The sequence below is a fragment of the Nymphalis io genome, chromosome 7 (genome assembly GCF_905147045.1).
Source record: "Nymphalis io chromosome 7, ilAglIoxx1.1, whole genome shotgun sequence".
Classification (NCBI taxonomy): Eukaryota; Metazoa; Arthropoda; class Insecta; order Lepidoptera; family Nymphalidae; genus Nymphalis; species Nymphalis io.
In genome coordinates this window covers 10,443,735-10,461,931 of record NC_065894.1, presented here as the reverse complement: position 1 = coordinate 10,461,931, position 18,197 = coordinate 10,443,735, and the positions used below count along the sequence as shown (strand labels likewise).

Sequence of the window (18,197 nt, the reverse complement as noted above, 5' to 3'; positions counted from 1 at the left end):
AACAAAATAATCACAATGAAAATATAAGAAAAACCAAAGTCATGGACAACCCGTCTGTGGAGATCTCTCTGATCTGACATGATAAGAACTTTCTAAAGTCTACACTTTATTTCACTGGTGGTAGGGATTTGTGCAAGCTCGTCTGGGTAGGTACCACCCACTCATCAGATATTCTCTCGCAAAACAGCAGTACTTGGTATTGTTGTGTCGCAGTTTGAAGGATGATTGAGCCAGTATAATTACAGGCACAAGGGACATAACATCTTAGTTCCCAAGGTTGGTGGCGCATTTAACATTTCTTACAATGCCAATATCTATGGGCGTTTGTGACCACTTACTATCAGGTGGTGGTAGTACCCATATGCTCTCGTCCGCCTACCTTTACTATATAAAAAATAAAAATAAAAACATAAATGTTTGCGACAATTGAAATACTCCTAAAAGATCTGTGTCAAAGCCAAGATGAATTTGATATGTTATATACAAATTTATTTTAAAATATCATATAGCTGCAAGAACCTATTAATTACTAAACGCAGAAATTGATTCATCTCAGTGAGTTTAATATTACGTAATTAACTGATGTATTAAATCGATGGAAAGTAAAATATCCAATTTGAATTTATAAATGTTAAATACATTATGAATTAAACATTTTTTTTTAATTAAATGTGAGTCAGTTAGTTATTCTTTTATTTATAAAAAATCAAGCTACTAAGGCTAAGACCATAAAAAAAAATCATATCGCTTCCTTTAACACAGTAGGATAACACTAACGAAGGTTTTTTTTAAGAAAGAGTTATGGAAATTGGTTTATAACTATTCTCAATAATGACGCTGGCGAAGCTGCGGGTAAAGCGCTACTCACCACATAAACAAATTTCTTATTGTTATCCAATTATTTTAAAATGTCCTTAACCCGCGAACAGTTAAGTAAAATTATACCTTTTCCTGTCAGCAGCTTGGTCTAAAATCGCCTGCAACTTTTCCGATTGGACATCATCTTTGACTAGTTTCGTCAGCTCGTGGTTGATAAAGTACCATATCTCCTTTGTATTCGAATATATTCTTCGTCTGAGATTCTCGTATTCTTCTGTCGGACCCCCACCATTGTGGAGGAACGCTGATGTTTCAATATCGTTCAGATTTACGTTAAGTCTACAAAATAGGTATATTTTAAATCAAAACCAGCTATTATATAAACTTCCGTAACATGCAATCAACAATTGCGTTACTAATGAAAACATATTGGTGTAAACTATTATAAATTAAAATTAACCATAAAATAATATTTATAAACTAAAACAAAAGTGTAAACATTCTCTACGGGTAGTTTATAATATGTATGGTAAGCAACGAAATGCCTTTAAAGTCAAAAGGAAAACATACATGAGCACATGAGCTTTGTTAAATAAACACGAAAACAATTCTGCCTCCGGGTGGTACTGTCCGAAAAATAACTACAGGAAAAAACAAAGGCATCATTTTAAAATCTTACCCCGACGATTTTTTTATCTGTGCGATAAGGTTACTGTGTTGTTTCTTCAACGATTCCAGCTGAAGGGTGACCGCTTTTAATCTATCTTGAAAGTCGGAAGTCTCATCTGTGTTGCCGTCGCATCTGAAATAACTTTTATAGCAGAATTTTTTTTCCGATATTTTTTCTCAATACACCTTCCGAGTTAACCCTGACCTGAATAATGACTAAACCTGAACACATAAGAAACGAGTTCAGAGCAAGCACAACTGACTTTTTAAGATAAGGAGCAATTCGTGTTTATAATAATTCAACTCGAGCATGGCGGTAAAGAAAAAAATGAGCAAAGATATAGGTTTATAGACATTTTTTATTCTCAAAAAGACATAAGTCACTTACGTGAGAATACACATATATAGTAATATAACATTCATATACATCTTTAGTAGTTACCCATTAAACTCATTGGATATATTTTTTTTTTAATAATATATAGAAGATATTCACAAATATGCAGTAGAGCATGTTGGTATAAATCCAAATCATCTCCACAACAGATTACAATGGATTTTTGAGACATTAACGAGTTGTTATGTTGAATATTCAATGTCCCTTTCATCACTGAGATTCTGCATATTCTATCTATTCTAATTATAACGTACGTTTAGATTAAGGTCATTTAAATGTCCCTTACTCTTGAGGATGACACTAAATTTGGTCCAAAGATCAAAAGGTTGTCAATACTTGATATCTCTATATTATTGCGTGAAGCTCGAAACTTATGGTTTTTTTTTAATGAGGGAGTGAAACCATTTATTCAGAAAGCCACTGATACGCCTGAGATATGCGCAAATAAATAGTTTGAATTTCATACAAAAATTAGAGATATTCTCGCAAGACCACGCAATATTAGTACGTATAAACACTGACAAAGTACTTATTGACACAAACGTAACTTTATTCAGACGTCGCCCAAAAAGATAATGGGTTTGTAAAATATACGACAATAGAGGATAAAATTGGTTGATAAAAGGGTACGCTATTCTACATAATTTCAGACATTTAGTATTGAAATAATCTTATTCAAAAAAATAAGCAGTTAAAGAACGATCCTGAGTCGTTTAAACAGTTTGACAAATACGCCAAGTTTCTCTTCTTAAAAGTTCAAATATCTCTGGTTGATCAGAGATATTTCTTAGTTCAATGGATACAATTAAATAAAAAATATAATAAAACTTGACTAAACCAATTTACATTATATTTAAGTAAATTGTCGCCTACGACTTAATCCGTGTCCGATTAACAATAAAATAATATAACGAATTTCACTTATTTTGGCCATGGTCTTTTTATGAAAAACAAAAATAATTAATATGAAATTATATGTTTATAAATAATAATATTGTCCACATATTCAGACTACAACAAAATTTTACTAACAACATGAATTCACTTTAATTTCCAAACACATGGACTGTTCACGACTTCACCGTTATTTAAGACATTTTTCCGTATGATAATGTCATAGCACTTGATATTATATGTGTATTTTTATGTAACAGTACAGTACAGTAACAGTAACAGCCTGTTAATGTCCCACTGCTTGGCTAAGGCCTCCTCTCCCTTTTGAGGAGAAGGTTTGGAGCTTATTCCACCACGCTGCTCCAATGCGGGTTGGTAGAATACACATGTGGCAGAATTTCAATGAAATTAGACACATGCAGATTTCCTCATGATGTTTTCCTTCACCGTCAAGCACGAGATGAATTATAAACACAAATTAAGCACATGAAAATTCAGTGGTGCTTGCCCGGGTTTGAACCCACGATCATCGGTTAAGATTCACGCGTTCTTACCACTAGGCCATCTCGGCTTTTATGTAAGAAGAAAAAAATCAACATTAACAAAAATTGAAAATGAAGATTGCACTATTACATAGCTTGGATCTTTTTACAGACAAATTACTATGTACTGAAGGGCGACGCAGCTGATATTTAGTATAATATATGTATATCTATCAAGGTCTTTCTTTTACGTCTATTTATGTAAATGTAAATTAATAATATATAATATTTTTTATGTGAAACATCTATATATTTGCGGTAAGACCGAGTCGTATGCCGTGAAGGCAAACGGCATGACGTCATACCCGCTCTCAACCACCGCTCTTTACTCCCTTGTCTGTGAGTGGCGCGTACATTTCGCTGCTAAATACATATAATTGTAATAACAAGAAAAATATACATATTACTAACGAAATTCCATGTGTTTGTTTATTTTTTATATGCTCCACATTTCCCAGACGTCCAATCGTCACGGTGCATTACATTTTATTTTTTGTTTAGTTTTATTTAAAAACCTATTTCATAATTATTATCGAAAACCAGATTTAACGACGGAACAACTTTTTTATTACCTTACAATCTTAATGAAGTAGGTTTTAGATTATTGCTTTGCAAACGTTACTCCAACGCAAGCACGTTAGAGAATGAGAATAGTGATGTTTTATGAAGCTCAACTGTATTAACATACAAATAAGTATTATAAAAATGTTTCCTATTTTCCTCGTATATTACCAGAATCTTCGTAAATTAATATACGTGTTTAAATGGACCTTGTAACTATTTATGGACAATTTAACAGATAAATCAAATTCGTCCTTGATTAGCAAAACTCCAGATAATAATACTAACAAAATAAAAACCGACTAACCGACTTTTTTTTGCAAAATCATTTAAACATAAAACTTAATAATAATATTTTAATATTAACAATACCTTACCGTTTTTTTTTATAGAATAGGACGGCGGACGAGCATATGGGTCACCTGATGGTAAGTGGTCACCAAACGCCCTTAGACATTGACATTGCGAGAAATGTCAACCATCGCTTACATAGCCAATGCGCCATGAACCTTGGGAACTAAGATGTTATGACCCTTGTGCCTGTAATTACACTGGCTCACTCACCCTTCAAACCGGAACACAACAATATCAAGTTTTGCGGTAGAATATGGTTTTGATAAACGGTAATACTCTTAAATACATTTTTACCAATTTTCAACCACAGTTCAATTAATAACCTACATTACCATAAACTAAAAAAAAAAACTAGGGAATAAAATCCTCTAAAAACTAATACATTGATGACAAACAGCTAAGAGTGCTACAACGACATTCCAAGCAGCCGTTTTCAAATTTAGAAAAAGACCTATTGTCATTTGTAAAACGTCGCTAGATAAGCAATATCTATTGTCATAATTTCGCATTCAAAATGCAGACTGAAATAAAAGTTTAATACGAATATATACTTCAGTCGAGCTCGTTTCAAACGAACGACGTACGAAACTTCTCCATCGCTATGCATTAAACACGCTAGTTCGTCTCGCCGTAACAATACGTGTCCTTTCGAATTACATGCCCGAGGCTCGGTCCCCCGTCCTCTCGCGGAACGGTATACTTTTAAATTAAATTTTCAAACTCGCTTCAGGACAGCCTCGAGGTAAGCTTGAACGTTACTTTAATATAATTTATCGCAATTTGTACGCTTCGTAATTTATATTTTTTTATATAAAACGTGGAATGAACTAAACTCTTCAAATTTAGGTTAATGTGATGCTATAAATAAGTCTTTATTTTAAATGAATATTCTGCAATAATTTATGCAATAATTATTTGGATTCAAAAAGTAAAGTAACTGCTCGTATATGCCATACAGCTAGGCCAAGGCCCCCTCTCCTTAACTTACAACTACTCTCCTACTACTCTGCTCCAATGCGGGGTGGACGGTGGATAAACATGTGGCAATTATTCTCTACACGAGATGAATAACAAAAACAAATTAAAAACTCAGTAGCGCTGGCCCGGGTTTGAACCCGCAATCTTCGTTTAAAATTCACGCGTTCCAGCCACTGGGCCATCTAGACTCTCTAGCATTAGCATACTCATAAATAATCTTGCCAACCTTAATTAGTAATAGATTTACATTGTCGTTAAAGTTGTCAAGTTGTGTCGCAGAATGAAAACGTAGCTTAATTAAGTTTTCATTATGTGGTATAAATAATAATTAGATCAAGATCATTTCATATTATAATGTACATATATACAAGTGCATTATATATAAAATACAGCTGCACTAACAGCCAATGGTTCGTAACCCGCTCATGCCAAAACAAACGAGTATTATTCGTCGCGACATTCGTGTTTTACATGATTTCAATTTTCCAATATTATAGAAAGACGAGATGGCCTAGTCAAGCCGAAATGTCCTAGTGGTTAGAACGCGTGAATTTTAACCGATGATCCTGGGTTCAAACCCTGGCAACCTCCACTAAATTTTCATGCGCTTAATTTGTGTTTATAATTCATCTCGTGCTTGCCGGTGAACGAAAACATCGTGAGGAAACCAGCATGTGTCTAATTTCATTGAAATTGTGCTACATGTGTACTACATGTACAACTACAAACCAGCATTGGAGCATCGTGATGGAATAAAATCCAAAACCTTCTCCTCAAAAGGGAGAGGAGGACTTAGCCTAGCAGTGGGACATTAACAGGCTGTTACTCTATAGAAAATTTCAAAGCGAAAAAAAATCATCGGTAACACATAGTAAGAGCTGATCTCATAAATCTCAATTAGCAATTCACGTCGCTTACCTCAGTGGTGATATCACGAGATACGTGACAGCAATCCATATGAACAGCAGTAGGACGGCAACCCGTTTCCATTTCGACAGGTACATCATAAAATAGCCATTTAAACCTGAATGCCCGGTGGGATAGAGTTTCATCATGAACTTTTCATCCCCATTTCTTTATTGCTAAGATGATTTCTCAGGTACTGAAACAATCAAAATTCATTTATTCAACGTAGAAGCATTATCCTTATTGATATTCAAAGTAAACATTACCGTACGGAAAGAAATGGTACCCTGACTGAGAAAAATAAAAATCCGGCAGAAATAATATAAATATTAAACTCGAAATTGTTATTATCATTGGGTTGGCTATGTTTATTTTAGTGATCATGGGATTGATTATTTTATAAGTAATATTTGTAGGCAATTAGGATTAATATTGTATGCATTGTTATTTAACTAATATTTAATGCTGTAAGATTAACATTTTATCCATTAAAAACTCTATAAAAATATTTTAACTAACATATATTTCACTTGACATTTAAATACCTTTGATAAAAATATTATTAAAAAATAATACGGGCTATTTTAACTATTATAGTTAGTAAACAAATTTAATCATATCTTTTATATTAAAAATACGCTGGTCTTAATCGTTAAATATAATGTAAATAACAAATTAAATCTCAAATAATAAGACTGGAGCTTCTGTATATATAAATGGTATAAGACAAAGTCGCTTCCTCTGTCTGTATCTCCGTCAACTTCTTCAATACTACGCAACTAACTTTGATAAGGTTGTCACTAACAGAAGGAACATTGAACAAGAAAGGATTATATATATTAGCATTGGTACCGAATGGGCAAATACATCAATTAGCGAATGTTTGTATCTCATTGATTAAAAAACCCGTGTATGTTAAAATCTTTATTGTACCCATACGAAGAGATTAAAAAAAAAGTTCTGTTGTTTAAAATTCATGAAAGTAAAATGAGGGTAATAACAAATAACAGAATTAAAATGAGAAGAGATAAAAAAGGACTGTACAGGATTAAGGACCAATGAGTGAGTTCTCATTCATTTTGATTGGTGCAATGTATGATAAAACAGGATGCTAGGAAGATTGGACCATTCGTTGATCGTGAAAGCATTAAACGTACTTGTTACGTTCTTGTTTCTAATGCGTAATACATATAATGCGTAATATATCATACTAGCAAGGTACGTAGATTGTTACAAACCTTTTTACTTCACTTTAGTTTGCTTGGTAAAATCTTTACTGTATTTTAAACCAACTCCATTTAACCGATCGTTCTATAACTGGTGAACGCTTACAATAAAATATAAGTATACTAATTAATAAAAAAAATTCTAATACCTAAAAGAAAAATCCTACACTAATACACATAAAGCTTATAGTATGTTATATACTTTTTTGTATACGCTATAACCATATAAGAAACTACGATTCACTTTAAATTTAGACTATTGATGTGGCAGTGAATTTCGTTTTTCGTTTATTTTGCATATTATATGGTATAATACATTTTAATGATTGACATGAAATTGATTAAATAAATGCTTGTTTTAAAAAGTTTTTTATTTTTGATTGACGAACCTTAATGTTAACAAATTATGTATTACATTACAATATATAATACCAGCGACGATGACGTTATTTCCACCCATCGCTCCAGTATGATGGGAACCATAATTTTCCCTTCGATAGAAATGTTAGTGAAACTTTTAATACTTAGTAAAAGATTACGACATTACATATTGTCTTTCAACGAATATCGATTAACATTGAGTACTACGCAAACTGAATACTTTGTTTTAACTGTACTCGATCACTCTGTTACTGATTAATAATAATATAAAATACTACGTGAAAATCTGCGGAAATTTGATTTACTGCACTGCATCTAGTGTTATAAGAACCACGATCAAAATCTCAAGGTGTCTTGATGAATATTTTTCATATTGATCTATTTATAAAAAAACATTTTAAATTTTAAAATACCTATCAAAAATTGCGACACAAACACTTGGACCTGTTCCGTTAGCTTATGCAGATGATGCTAATTAAGCTGTGCGACCGCAAATGTCACTGCACATTAATACGCTTGAATACTCTCGTAATCGGATAATGATTTAAACAAGTAACAAATCGTACTTTTATGTTTTTTTAATGTTTGTACAAAAAAAATATTGAATTGCTTGGCGAAAAAAAAACTGGCTGGATTTTATTCCTGTAAGGCGTTATTCTGTAAGAAAAAACTTGATGACTTTCGTAGAAAATATTCGTGAAATCTCAGAAAGTGATATGCGACATTGACCATAAAAATATAAATTTTCATGAACGCATACTAAAAATTGTATATCACCATAAGTTGGTTATCAGCAGAACAGCACTGCTGATAAAAAAATATTGAAGCAATATTTGGCAAAAATATACATTTACGAGTTAGAAAAAAATATGCACTTTTTGTTAAACTTCAAATCACCTCTGAAATTTTCATTCTTGTTTCATTTAAAAAGAAAGACGCTTAACTACTCTAAAAAAAACTTTAATAGCAGTTAAGCCTTTTCAGAACTTAACGTAAAACTGGAAATTTAATTTTCGAATATTCATCTGATAAATAAATTGGAACCTTGCTTAAATGGATTACATTCGACGTGTATCTGGTCACCTTAAAAACAGATTTATGATATTTATTTTCCTTTATAAAATAGGTAGGCGGACGAGCATATGGGCCACCTGATGGTAAGTGATCACCAACCCCCATAGACATTGGCATTGTAAGAAATGTTAACCATCGCTTACATCGCCAATGCGCCACCAACCTTGCGATCTAAGATGTTATGTCCCTTCACTGGCTCAATCACCCTTCAAAACGGAACACAACAATACCAAGTACTGCTGTTTTGCAGTAGAAAATCTGATGAGTGGGTGGTACCTACCCAGACGAGATTGCACGAAGCCCTACCACCACTATGGTGTCGACAAAAATCCTCGAACTTTAGTAAAGATCCATTTATATGACATCATTAAAATAACATCAAAACACTACACTTACTATATAGGAAAAGTCATTATCGTTCATGTAAATAACCGGAACTACGCTTTTTTAACATTCTAAAATACTAGAAATTATGATAACGGATCATTGATATAATCACTTAATGCACTTACATTGTACTTAGCGCCAAATAGAATTACAGCAGTTACAATTATATTATTGTGTTATTTGGTTTTGTAACTTAATCTAAACATATACTGCACATATTTTTACAGTACATTGCGAGTCTGTAATTTGAAATAAATCATTTTTTAAATCAAGTTTTAAATCAACGTCGAGTAATAAGAAAAAAAACAATAAAATTATGTAATGAATGGCTTAAGCGACATCGAGAAGTTATATTTAATCGACTTCAAAAAAAAGAAAAGTAGGAAAAATATTTCTTGTTATGATTTTTTACATGGTCATTTAATTTGTAAATGAAATGGATAATTCCTAAGATAATGAACGATGACCAGCCTACATAGCAATATATAGAATATTAGGTATAACATTTTATTTTAAATGGAGTCCTTGGTCAATTTAATCACTAAATCAATTTTATTTATAGTATTAGGTAGACAGACTGGCAAGTGAGTCACGTGAAAGTAAACGCTCATCACTATCCATAATATTAACCAACCCTTACATCTTCAATACGCCACCAACTCTGGGAACTAAAATGTTTGTCCCTTAGTAATAACACTGGCCCACTCACCCTTTAAATCGGAACACAACCCGGGTTTGAACCCACGATCATCGGTTAAGATTCACGCGTTCTAACCACTAGGCCATTTCAGCTATACAGACTTATATATGCAAAACAATTACATTTTCATTTCTGTTCCCGATACTTTAAGATCAATATAATCGACGTGACTCCTATACATCTTTTTAAAGATTATTTTTATTCCTCCTCCAGTCTAAATATAAAATATATATCACTCCGTATGGACTTTAAAACTCTCATAAAATCGCTGTCACACAGTTCTATTCAAGTGTCGAGTCTTCTGAAAACGGCATTGTTATATCTGCTTTAAAATTATTTTATAGATGCATTTACGATATCATTTTTACCAAGATATCTTTAGGGAAATATAAAATTCTTGAATGGAAATAAATTATTCTGATATAATTTAAAATACATAAGTTTATGAGTTTTTTTTTTCACGGATTGCGTAATCTGCAAAATATTTATGCTAATGTTTGAATGACGTCCTATGTAAGTCGACGACGAATCACAACTAATTTTGTACATGTTTCGTTGCAACGTTAACCGTTGCATTCTTCGCCGAAATAAATACGTTACAAATCGTGCAAACGTTCTTTAATATGATTTTTTACGTATCTGTTCTATATATCTATAAGATATATATACATATTATACGTGAATACACATAAGGGAGGAAGATTATACGTCGAGGTTCGTGAATACCGCAAAATACTTAAAACTGGAACTATACAAAGTGCTTAACTTACTTATATACGACGATTATTTGTTCCGCATCATGACAAAATACTAGCTTTACATGATTTCACATGCGAGATACGTACGTCGCGTTTTTGTCGCTATAAAAACATATGCTGAGTGAGTCTAGATCGAACTCACGAATTCCAAATCTATGAATGACTTTGACTGTTACTATTAAACATGTTATACAAATAATAAAAAAAATATATTTATAATATAGTATAAATTTTCAGATCGACAAAAACAAATTGATGAAATCCAATAAAAAAAAGCCTATATGCATATAGGTTACACTATAAATTTTATTCTAAATAATATACATATATATTTGAATTAGTAGTTCAATGAAAAAATGCCTTATCTTAAAATGCCTAAGTCCGTAAGTCCTTAGTTCTTTCATATGCTCAAACGAAAATAATTTGGACTTATTTAACATTAATAATATCATTAAGTACACTAAAGCCTATATAAACTAAAAGAGGAGTAAAGACAAATAAACAACATTGACATTGAATTAGCGCCGTATCATTGATCGAGATCCCGAAATTATCTATGATAATATTCATTATGTATTCGCAAAAAATTGGCGTTCGAAACGCCGAAGTTGTTATCGGAACTCCGGAAATAAAATTAAAGTGTTTTATATAAGTAATATTATATTATATTGACTAGTGTTTTGTTATAAATAATTTCTAATGCATAATATAGGAAAGCTATTAGAAAATCGAATGGAATATATAAATTTATAGTTTGGTTTGTTTATATATACTTCTATTGGAATAGGCTATAGATCGTAATGTCATTTGTTAACGCTACCAAAATTGTGGCTGAATCATGTAAGGACTTTAAAATACCTCTTTCTTTTTAAGCTAGTACATATATTCAAACTCGTTGTAACTAAACATTTAATTCAATCATTCTAGAATATATTTTGACTAAAGGGTACCAATTAACACGCGTAGAAACCTTTAAGCTTTAATTGTTATCAAAATATTTATACATATATTGTTTTTATGATTTTGTTTAAAAGATGTAATTGAAACCGGGTGTCTCATTAAGTGTGTCTCCTGGCCTTGCATTGACAAGTGTTTGCATCGCGTGGAACTTTTAATTGCGATAGCACTTGATGAGTCGAGTACTTCACGGTTTATATCAAATTACGTATTTCGCTTTAAAACTTGGCCTTACCTGGTATTATTGCAAATGTCTATTATAGGAATACTATAGAGGGAAATTGTTCGTTTCCTTTTTCCGGGTTCGCGAAAAAGAAATGAATTCATAAGAAAAAAACAGTTGATGGGTATGCAAAACAACGTATAAGTATGGGATACCATATAACAAACTATGGAACGTCCATTACTTTCAAAAATCTTTCAATAAACAAAATTTATTTTCTTTGACTTATTAAATTATATATATAAATTATATATATATGATAAAAGAGCACTATCTTGCTTCATGAAGAAATACTGCAATTAAATATTTTATTTATTATGTAAGTATCTATAGTATGTAAATGTATATATTTATAATGTGTATGTATATTATATTATTATATAATTATATATTTATGGAATATTTATTTATGTATCGTATATATACATATATATATTGTATCTATTTTTATTTTTTTTTATGTATTAAATAATTGTACACCCCTACCATCCTATCTCTCTCCTCTACCAAAGGTTGCCTGGAAGAGATCGCTGTTTTAGCGATAAGGCCGCCTATTGTACATTTTTCTTTTCTTTGTTTTGTTTTACTCCTATTATTTTTGTCTATATTGGTGTGCAATAAAGAGTATATAAATAAATAAATAAATTATTATTTCAATAAATCCGTCAATCAAACTAACAACTTGGTAGAACCAAAGGGGCTGCTTCTATAAATTTCGTCAGTAACCCAGTTTTTTTCTAGCACAAACCCTAATATTAGCAGTGGCAGCAATAGTACCCCAGCTTTATTTCTAATAATAATAATAAAATAATTTATAAAGTCAATATTATTCAATAGATAAAAATGTTATTGAAATACATTAATTGATAAGCTAATTTTAAAATGAAAACAAAATTACTCATTAGAAATATTTAAGTTACGTACGGCATATGTTACAATTTAAGTAAAAATTATAAATTTATAAAAGAAATCATAAAAAAAAATGAGAATCAAAAATGTCGATGTTCCTATATCGTGCAGGCAGCGAATTCTTTTGCATAATGAACGGCACACTTTGTGGCAGGGAGGTCTGGTGATAGGCTTTGTACAAACAAGCAAGCAAAGGTTTGTACCACCTACCCAACAGAAATTTTACCGCCAAACAGCATATACAGTAATACTTAGTAATATTATCTTACTACGGTTTGAAGGGTGAGTGAGCCAGTGTTACTACAAGCACAAGCGACATAACATCTTTGGTCCCAAAAATTTGATGGCGCATTGTTTATTTAAGGAATGGTTTTAATCATTCTTACAGCGCCAATGTCTGTGGCGATAATGATCACTTACATTCAGGTGGCCCATTGGACCGCCCACCAATCTATTTTATAAAAACAAAGGCAATGACGAAAATCATTTTACAAAACCATTTACATATAAGGACACCTTTTTATAAGCTCATGACCAAAGGACGCAGAGCGTGACGCCCTCTTCCTATGAGAATTGTCGATAAACTCCTTGACAAATGTAACTATGTAATGTTTTCTCACGATCGTGTTATGGAGTTATTGTGAAGGTTATTTATTAGCGACATATCGTTACGAGTGTATTATGCTAATTACTCGACTAACGTTAAGTGTTACAGTCTCCTATTAACAATGATTGGTGCCTTACTTAATCTTCACGAAGCAATTCTCGATGTTAACCAAGGCAGAGGTTCTATTAGTAAAGCTAACCACCAGATGCCCCAATATTACAAGAATACCCGTTTGTCTACAAATGTGTTGTAAGACTATTTTTAGAGGGACGACCTCAAACCCCTCTTTTTAAGTTAAAAACTCGTTATATTTATACGATTTATTAAAATTCACATAAATAAAGTATGTTTAAAACTACTAAAAATGCTTTAAAAATTGAATCTCTCTATTTTCCGTTTTTATATTATATATTTATTTAAATAAACTCGTATAGATATATAATAAATATATAATATACATTAAAGTTTCATCTTTGCAGTACCATTTGGCATTAGCATATGAAATTCAAGATTCAAATAAAATTAAGCATCTAATTAGTATTATCATATCTTTTGTTATATTTCATTAAGACTGCTAATATTACAAGGACGAGATGTTAAAATTATGGCACGCTGTTCACACATACATCTTTTTAAGTGAAGCATTTACTGTAGTCCATTGCAACGTAATAATAATTAAGAAACCGATGAACTTATATGCATGGAACGGAAAGGTTTTAAATTAAATAAAAGTATTACCAATGTGTGAAAAATTGTTCAACAATTTAGCAGATTGGGTTAATAATTTTTCTAAGCCTAATCTGATAGCTACACTTCAAAGACAGAATGCAGAAGGAATTGAAATTTTCCTTCTTCTTACTATTATTAGATTTATATCTCCTTAAATTACTTTAAAAAGATTAATGATCTTTAGAAGAGTTAATTTTTCTAAAAGTAAGGTTATAAACAATTTGCATTTTCAAAGCAAAATATATAAACTTTATATAAGTAATTCAAAAATAATGCAATAGAAATTATGCTTCACATAGTATTTGTCTGCATTATTTTGCCTTGCCATTTGCCGGCATGTAAACAGCATGGGGTTAAGCATGAATAATGTTCCCATTTCTATTATATATAAGTGTATATCTTAAGCTAAAAACCAGTGAAACACAATTAAGACTAAAAAAAACAAAGTAGCTAATTGGTATAATCATTTGTATACAATAATCATTATATTGCTCAATGCATACAGTTGAAAATGGTCTGAATTATGTTTACTGAGTAAATATTAGTAAACTGCATATTTACTGAACAAACAAACTGTTGCATATTGACATTGTAAGCAAATTAAATAAAAAGCTGTAAATCTTTATACTTTTGCCAATAATAATAATAATAATAATAATAATGTAAAAAAAAAAATTAAAAAGAATAAAGTAACAAATTCAATATAGGAAGCATGCTTGAAAAAAATTGAAATATACATATATAATATATCTAAGCATCACCTTTTGTTAATATCTTCTAAAAAAAAATTTTTTTATGAGTCACAAATCAAAATCTTTAATAAAGGCAAAACTCAAAATAAAACATTTTTGATATTTAAAAATTATGATAAACACATACAAGTATAAATTTAATTAAGGCTTTAATGTAAATAATTCTTATGAAAATGAAAGAAAATGCTTAGAACATTTGTTCTAAGCATTTTCTGTACTATTTCCTATTGACGTAAAATAAAGTATAGATAAATAAATAAATAAAAATACTCCACTTATTTACATAATCTATAAAATGCTAATTAATGAAAAATAAAAAATAACCAATTCTTATAATTTCATACGATAGTTACTTGGAAATTGTTTAAAAATATAATAAAAATTTTTAATAATATTAACATTTCAGAAACAAATTATAGTTTATATGTATTTTTGACAGCTTCATGCTTGTCGTTAAAAATTTTTTCAATCAATTTGAGTAGTTTATCATATTTATAATATATTTTCATAAGAATACAATAAGGCTGACATACATATATTTTAAATAAATAAAGAAAAAAACACACATGAATTCATATTTTTAAATAAGTACAATTAACTTTATCTGGACATTTTACTCTACATATTGAGTGGACTCAGAATATAAAAAAACTATATAAAAAAACAATTGTTTTGCTTACCTTGTATTTAAATTATAAAAAATAACAGCAAAATTTGAAATAATTATTAAATTGTAAGACACAATTTATTCACACAAGAATATATTATTACTTATTTTAAAACAATATTCACGCGGTTATTAAGAAATGTATATATTGGAATTTATCAACACAAATCATGCAATGACAAATTAAAATAGGTAATACATTTGGATCTTCGTTCAGACTTTTAGAGCCGTCACAAGTCGTCACTCATCCGTCGACCGTCACGTCAATTCAGAATTTAAAGTAAGCATAGACTAAATTGTAGAGCTAAGGCCAATTACGAACTATTAAAATTAAAACAAAAACGCGATAAGAATCTTAAATAAAATTAGAATATACATAGTTTTAAAAAGTAATACTTTAGTTGTTCTTATTATTATCTACGCAGTTCTTTTAATTGTTATAAAAATTATAAGTTGTAAATGTACCTATAATATTATATACATACTGCTCTTATTATTAAGTTAAAAACTTATTTTCAGTGAAAGCTATAAGTCAAATATTGAAATTTACCACTTGTCACTAATTGCTAAAATAACAAATCTAAAATGACTTCTTTTAATACTAAATTTTAGAAAATTTAATTCAACAGAACTAGATTATCTATGGTTGGTATCAAAAATGCTCTGATTTTTTATTGAAGCACTTTTTACTTTTACCTTTTATCATCATTTTTAATTATAATATTAATGATAAATTCATAATGATTATGTCAATTTTAAACAAAAAGTTATAACATTGTATTCTGATTTAAAAATTCAACTAATTTCTTTTTTTCTAGACACGTATACGTAGACAGTAGTAGTGTAGATTGTGATGCTACACGTATACTAGTTTCTCTGTCTACGTATACGTGTAGCATCACAATTTCTCACAAGATCATTTATGTTTTTCCGTACATACATAACATTACATAATGTGTATTGAGAAACAAAAGTTAATATTTTTTCATCTCTTTGCATATCTGTCTTAAAGATTATTTAGCTCCTAAGATATAGATTGCACGAATAGACCTCTTCTGCAGCACAAATATCGTATTGATAGCGGCAGCATTACTTCACAGTATAATGCGTGATACATAAAAGACACAACCAAAAGGAAAGGCTTTTATTAACTTAAAGAATTGTACATAATAAGCTGACAATATGTAACATTTGACAGGATAAAAGAACAGTATAATTTATTCATAAATTATACGTCATTCACCCCCTCTATCTTTTTCTAACACACAGCTGTAATCTTTTAAATAATATGGAGTTCGTCTTGTCCTTGCGGATCTCCTAAGATGTTGATCATCAGATGTGCTTGGCGCTGTAGATTGTATATTGTCTAGATCCTTATCCTCCGAGCTCAGAACTCGATCTTCAGAGTCATAAAAAACATCTAAGATGTCCTCTTGTTCTTTCCGACTTTATTTTGATTCATAGAGTTTTCAACAGGAGAAGGAAGTGGAGCTAAATTTCGATTTGAAACTGATGATTCGCGTCCATTTTTATGCTTTACAAAAGAGTAATAGGGTTACTTTGTAGTAGTTCAACCTCTTCAACATATGGATCATATTTATTACAAATATTTTTTTTTTCATTAACACAGGTCCAGGAACTAACCAAGAAGGTAAAGATTCTCCATGATGATCTGCGAGGATGATTAAATAGCCGTTCGTGAGGAGTTGTATTGATTGGTATACACATAAGTGAACGAATTGCATGTAATGACATTGGCAGAACTTGCTCCCAGTTTTCAATTGGCATTTCTCTTGCGCGAAGAGCAAGTTGTAAAGTTTTCCACAAAGTACCATTGAGACGCTCGATTTGACCATTTCCACGTGGGTTATAAGGTGTTGTTCTGCTACAAGCGATTCCCAAGGAACTTAAAAAATCTGTAAACTCTTTAGAAATAAAAGCAGATCCTCTATCGCTATGTATATGAAGAGGTGTTCCGAACATGTAAAATAAATCTTGTAAACATCTTATAACAGTTGAAGTTGTCATTTCCTTACAGTCATATGCGAAAGGAAATCTACTGTATTCATCAATTATTGTTAATAAGTACTTATTTGAAGTATTCGACGGTGAAGGTCCTTTGAAGTCAATGTCTAGTCGCTCAAACAGTGCTGTTGCTTTTATTAGTTGACCTTTAGATTGTATAAAGCGAGGTTTAACTTCGGCATATATTGGGCAAAACAGTGTAACAGACTTTATATCATTTACCGAATACGGTAAATTTTTCATACGAATCCAATGCATCATTCTTACAATGCCAGGGTGGCAGAGAGAGTTATGCAACTCTCGTAATTTATCAGTATTCATGTGAGCACATACTCTTGATAAAGCATCAGCAACTGTGTTTTCTTTACCCGGACGATAACTTATGTCATATTTAAAACAAGATAATTCGAGACGCCATCGTTCAAGCTTTTCATTTTTTATTTTACTGCAATTATTTTGATTAAATATAAATGCAACAGAGCGTTGATCTGTTAAAAGTAAAAAGTGTTTACCAGTTTAGTAATGACGCCATTTGCGAAGACTCTCTCCAATGGCACATGCTTCTTTTTCAATTGAAGGTTGACGTTGTTCTGAATTTGAAAGGGTTCTAGAAAAAAAAGCTATAGGACGCCCCTTTTGAGAAAGAGATGCAGCAATGGCAAATTCTGATGCATCAGTCTCT

The 18,197-nt window shown here is 30.8% G+C and overlaps 1 protein-coding gene across 1 annotated transcript in view; it reads right to left on the bottom strand.

Moving 5' to 3' along the window:
- The window catches only part of LOC126769468 (alpha-(1,6)-fucosyltransferase), a 33,556-nt gene extending 17,819 nt beyond the window's left edge, over window positions 1–15,737 (bottom strand). The window contains exons 1-4 of the mRNA XM_050488295.1: window positions 15,504–15,737; window positions 6,133–6,316; window positions 1,499–1,621; window positions 946–1,158 (exon numbers count right to left, since the gene is read on the bottom strand). Coding sequence (XP_050344252.1) covers window positions 946–1,158; window positions 1,499–1,621; window positions 6,133–6,269 — 473 coding nt within the window. The 5' untranslated portion in view covers window positions 6,270–6,316; window positions 15,504–15,737. The remainder of the gene's footprint in view (window positions 1–945; window positions 1,159–1,498; window positions 1,622–6,132; window positions 6,317–15,503) is intronic.
- Window positions 15,738–18,197: the final 2,460 nt, after the last annotated feature.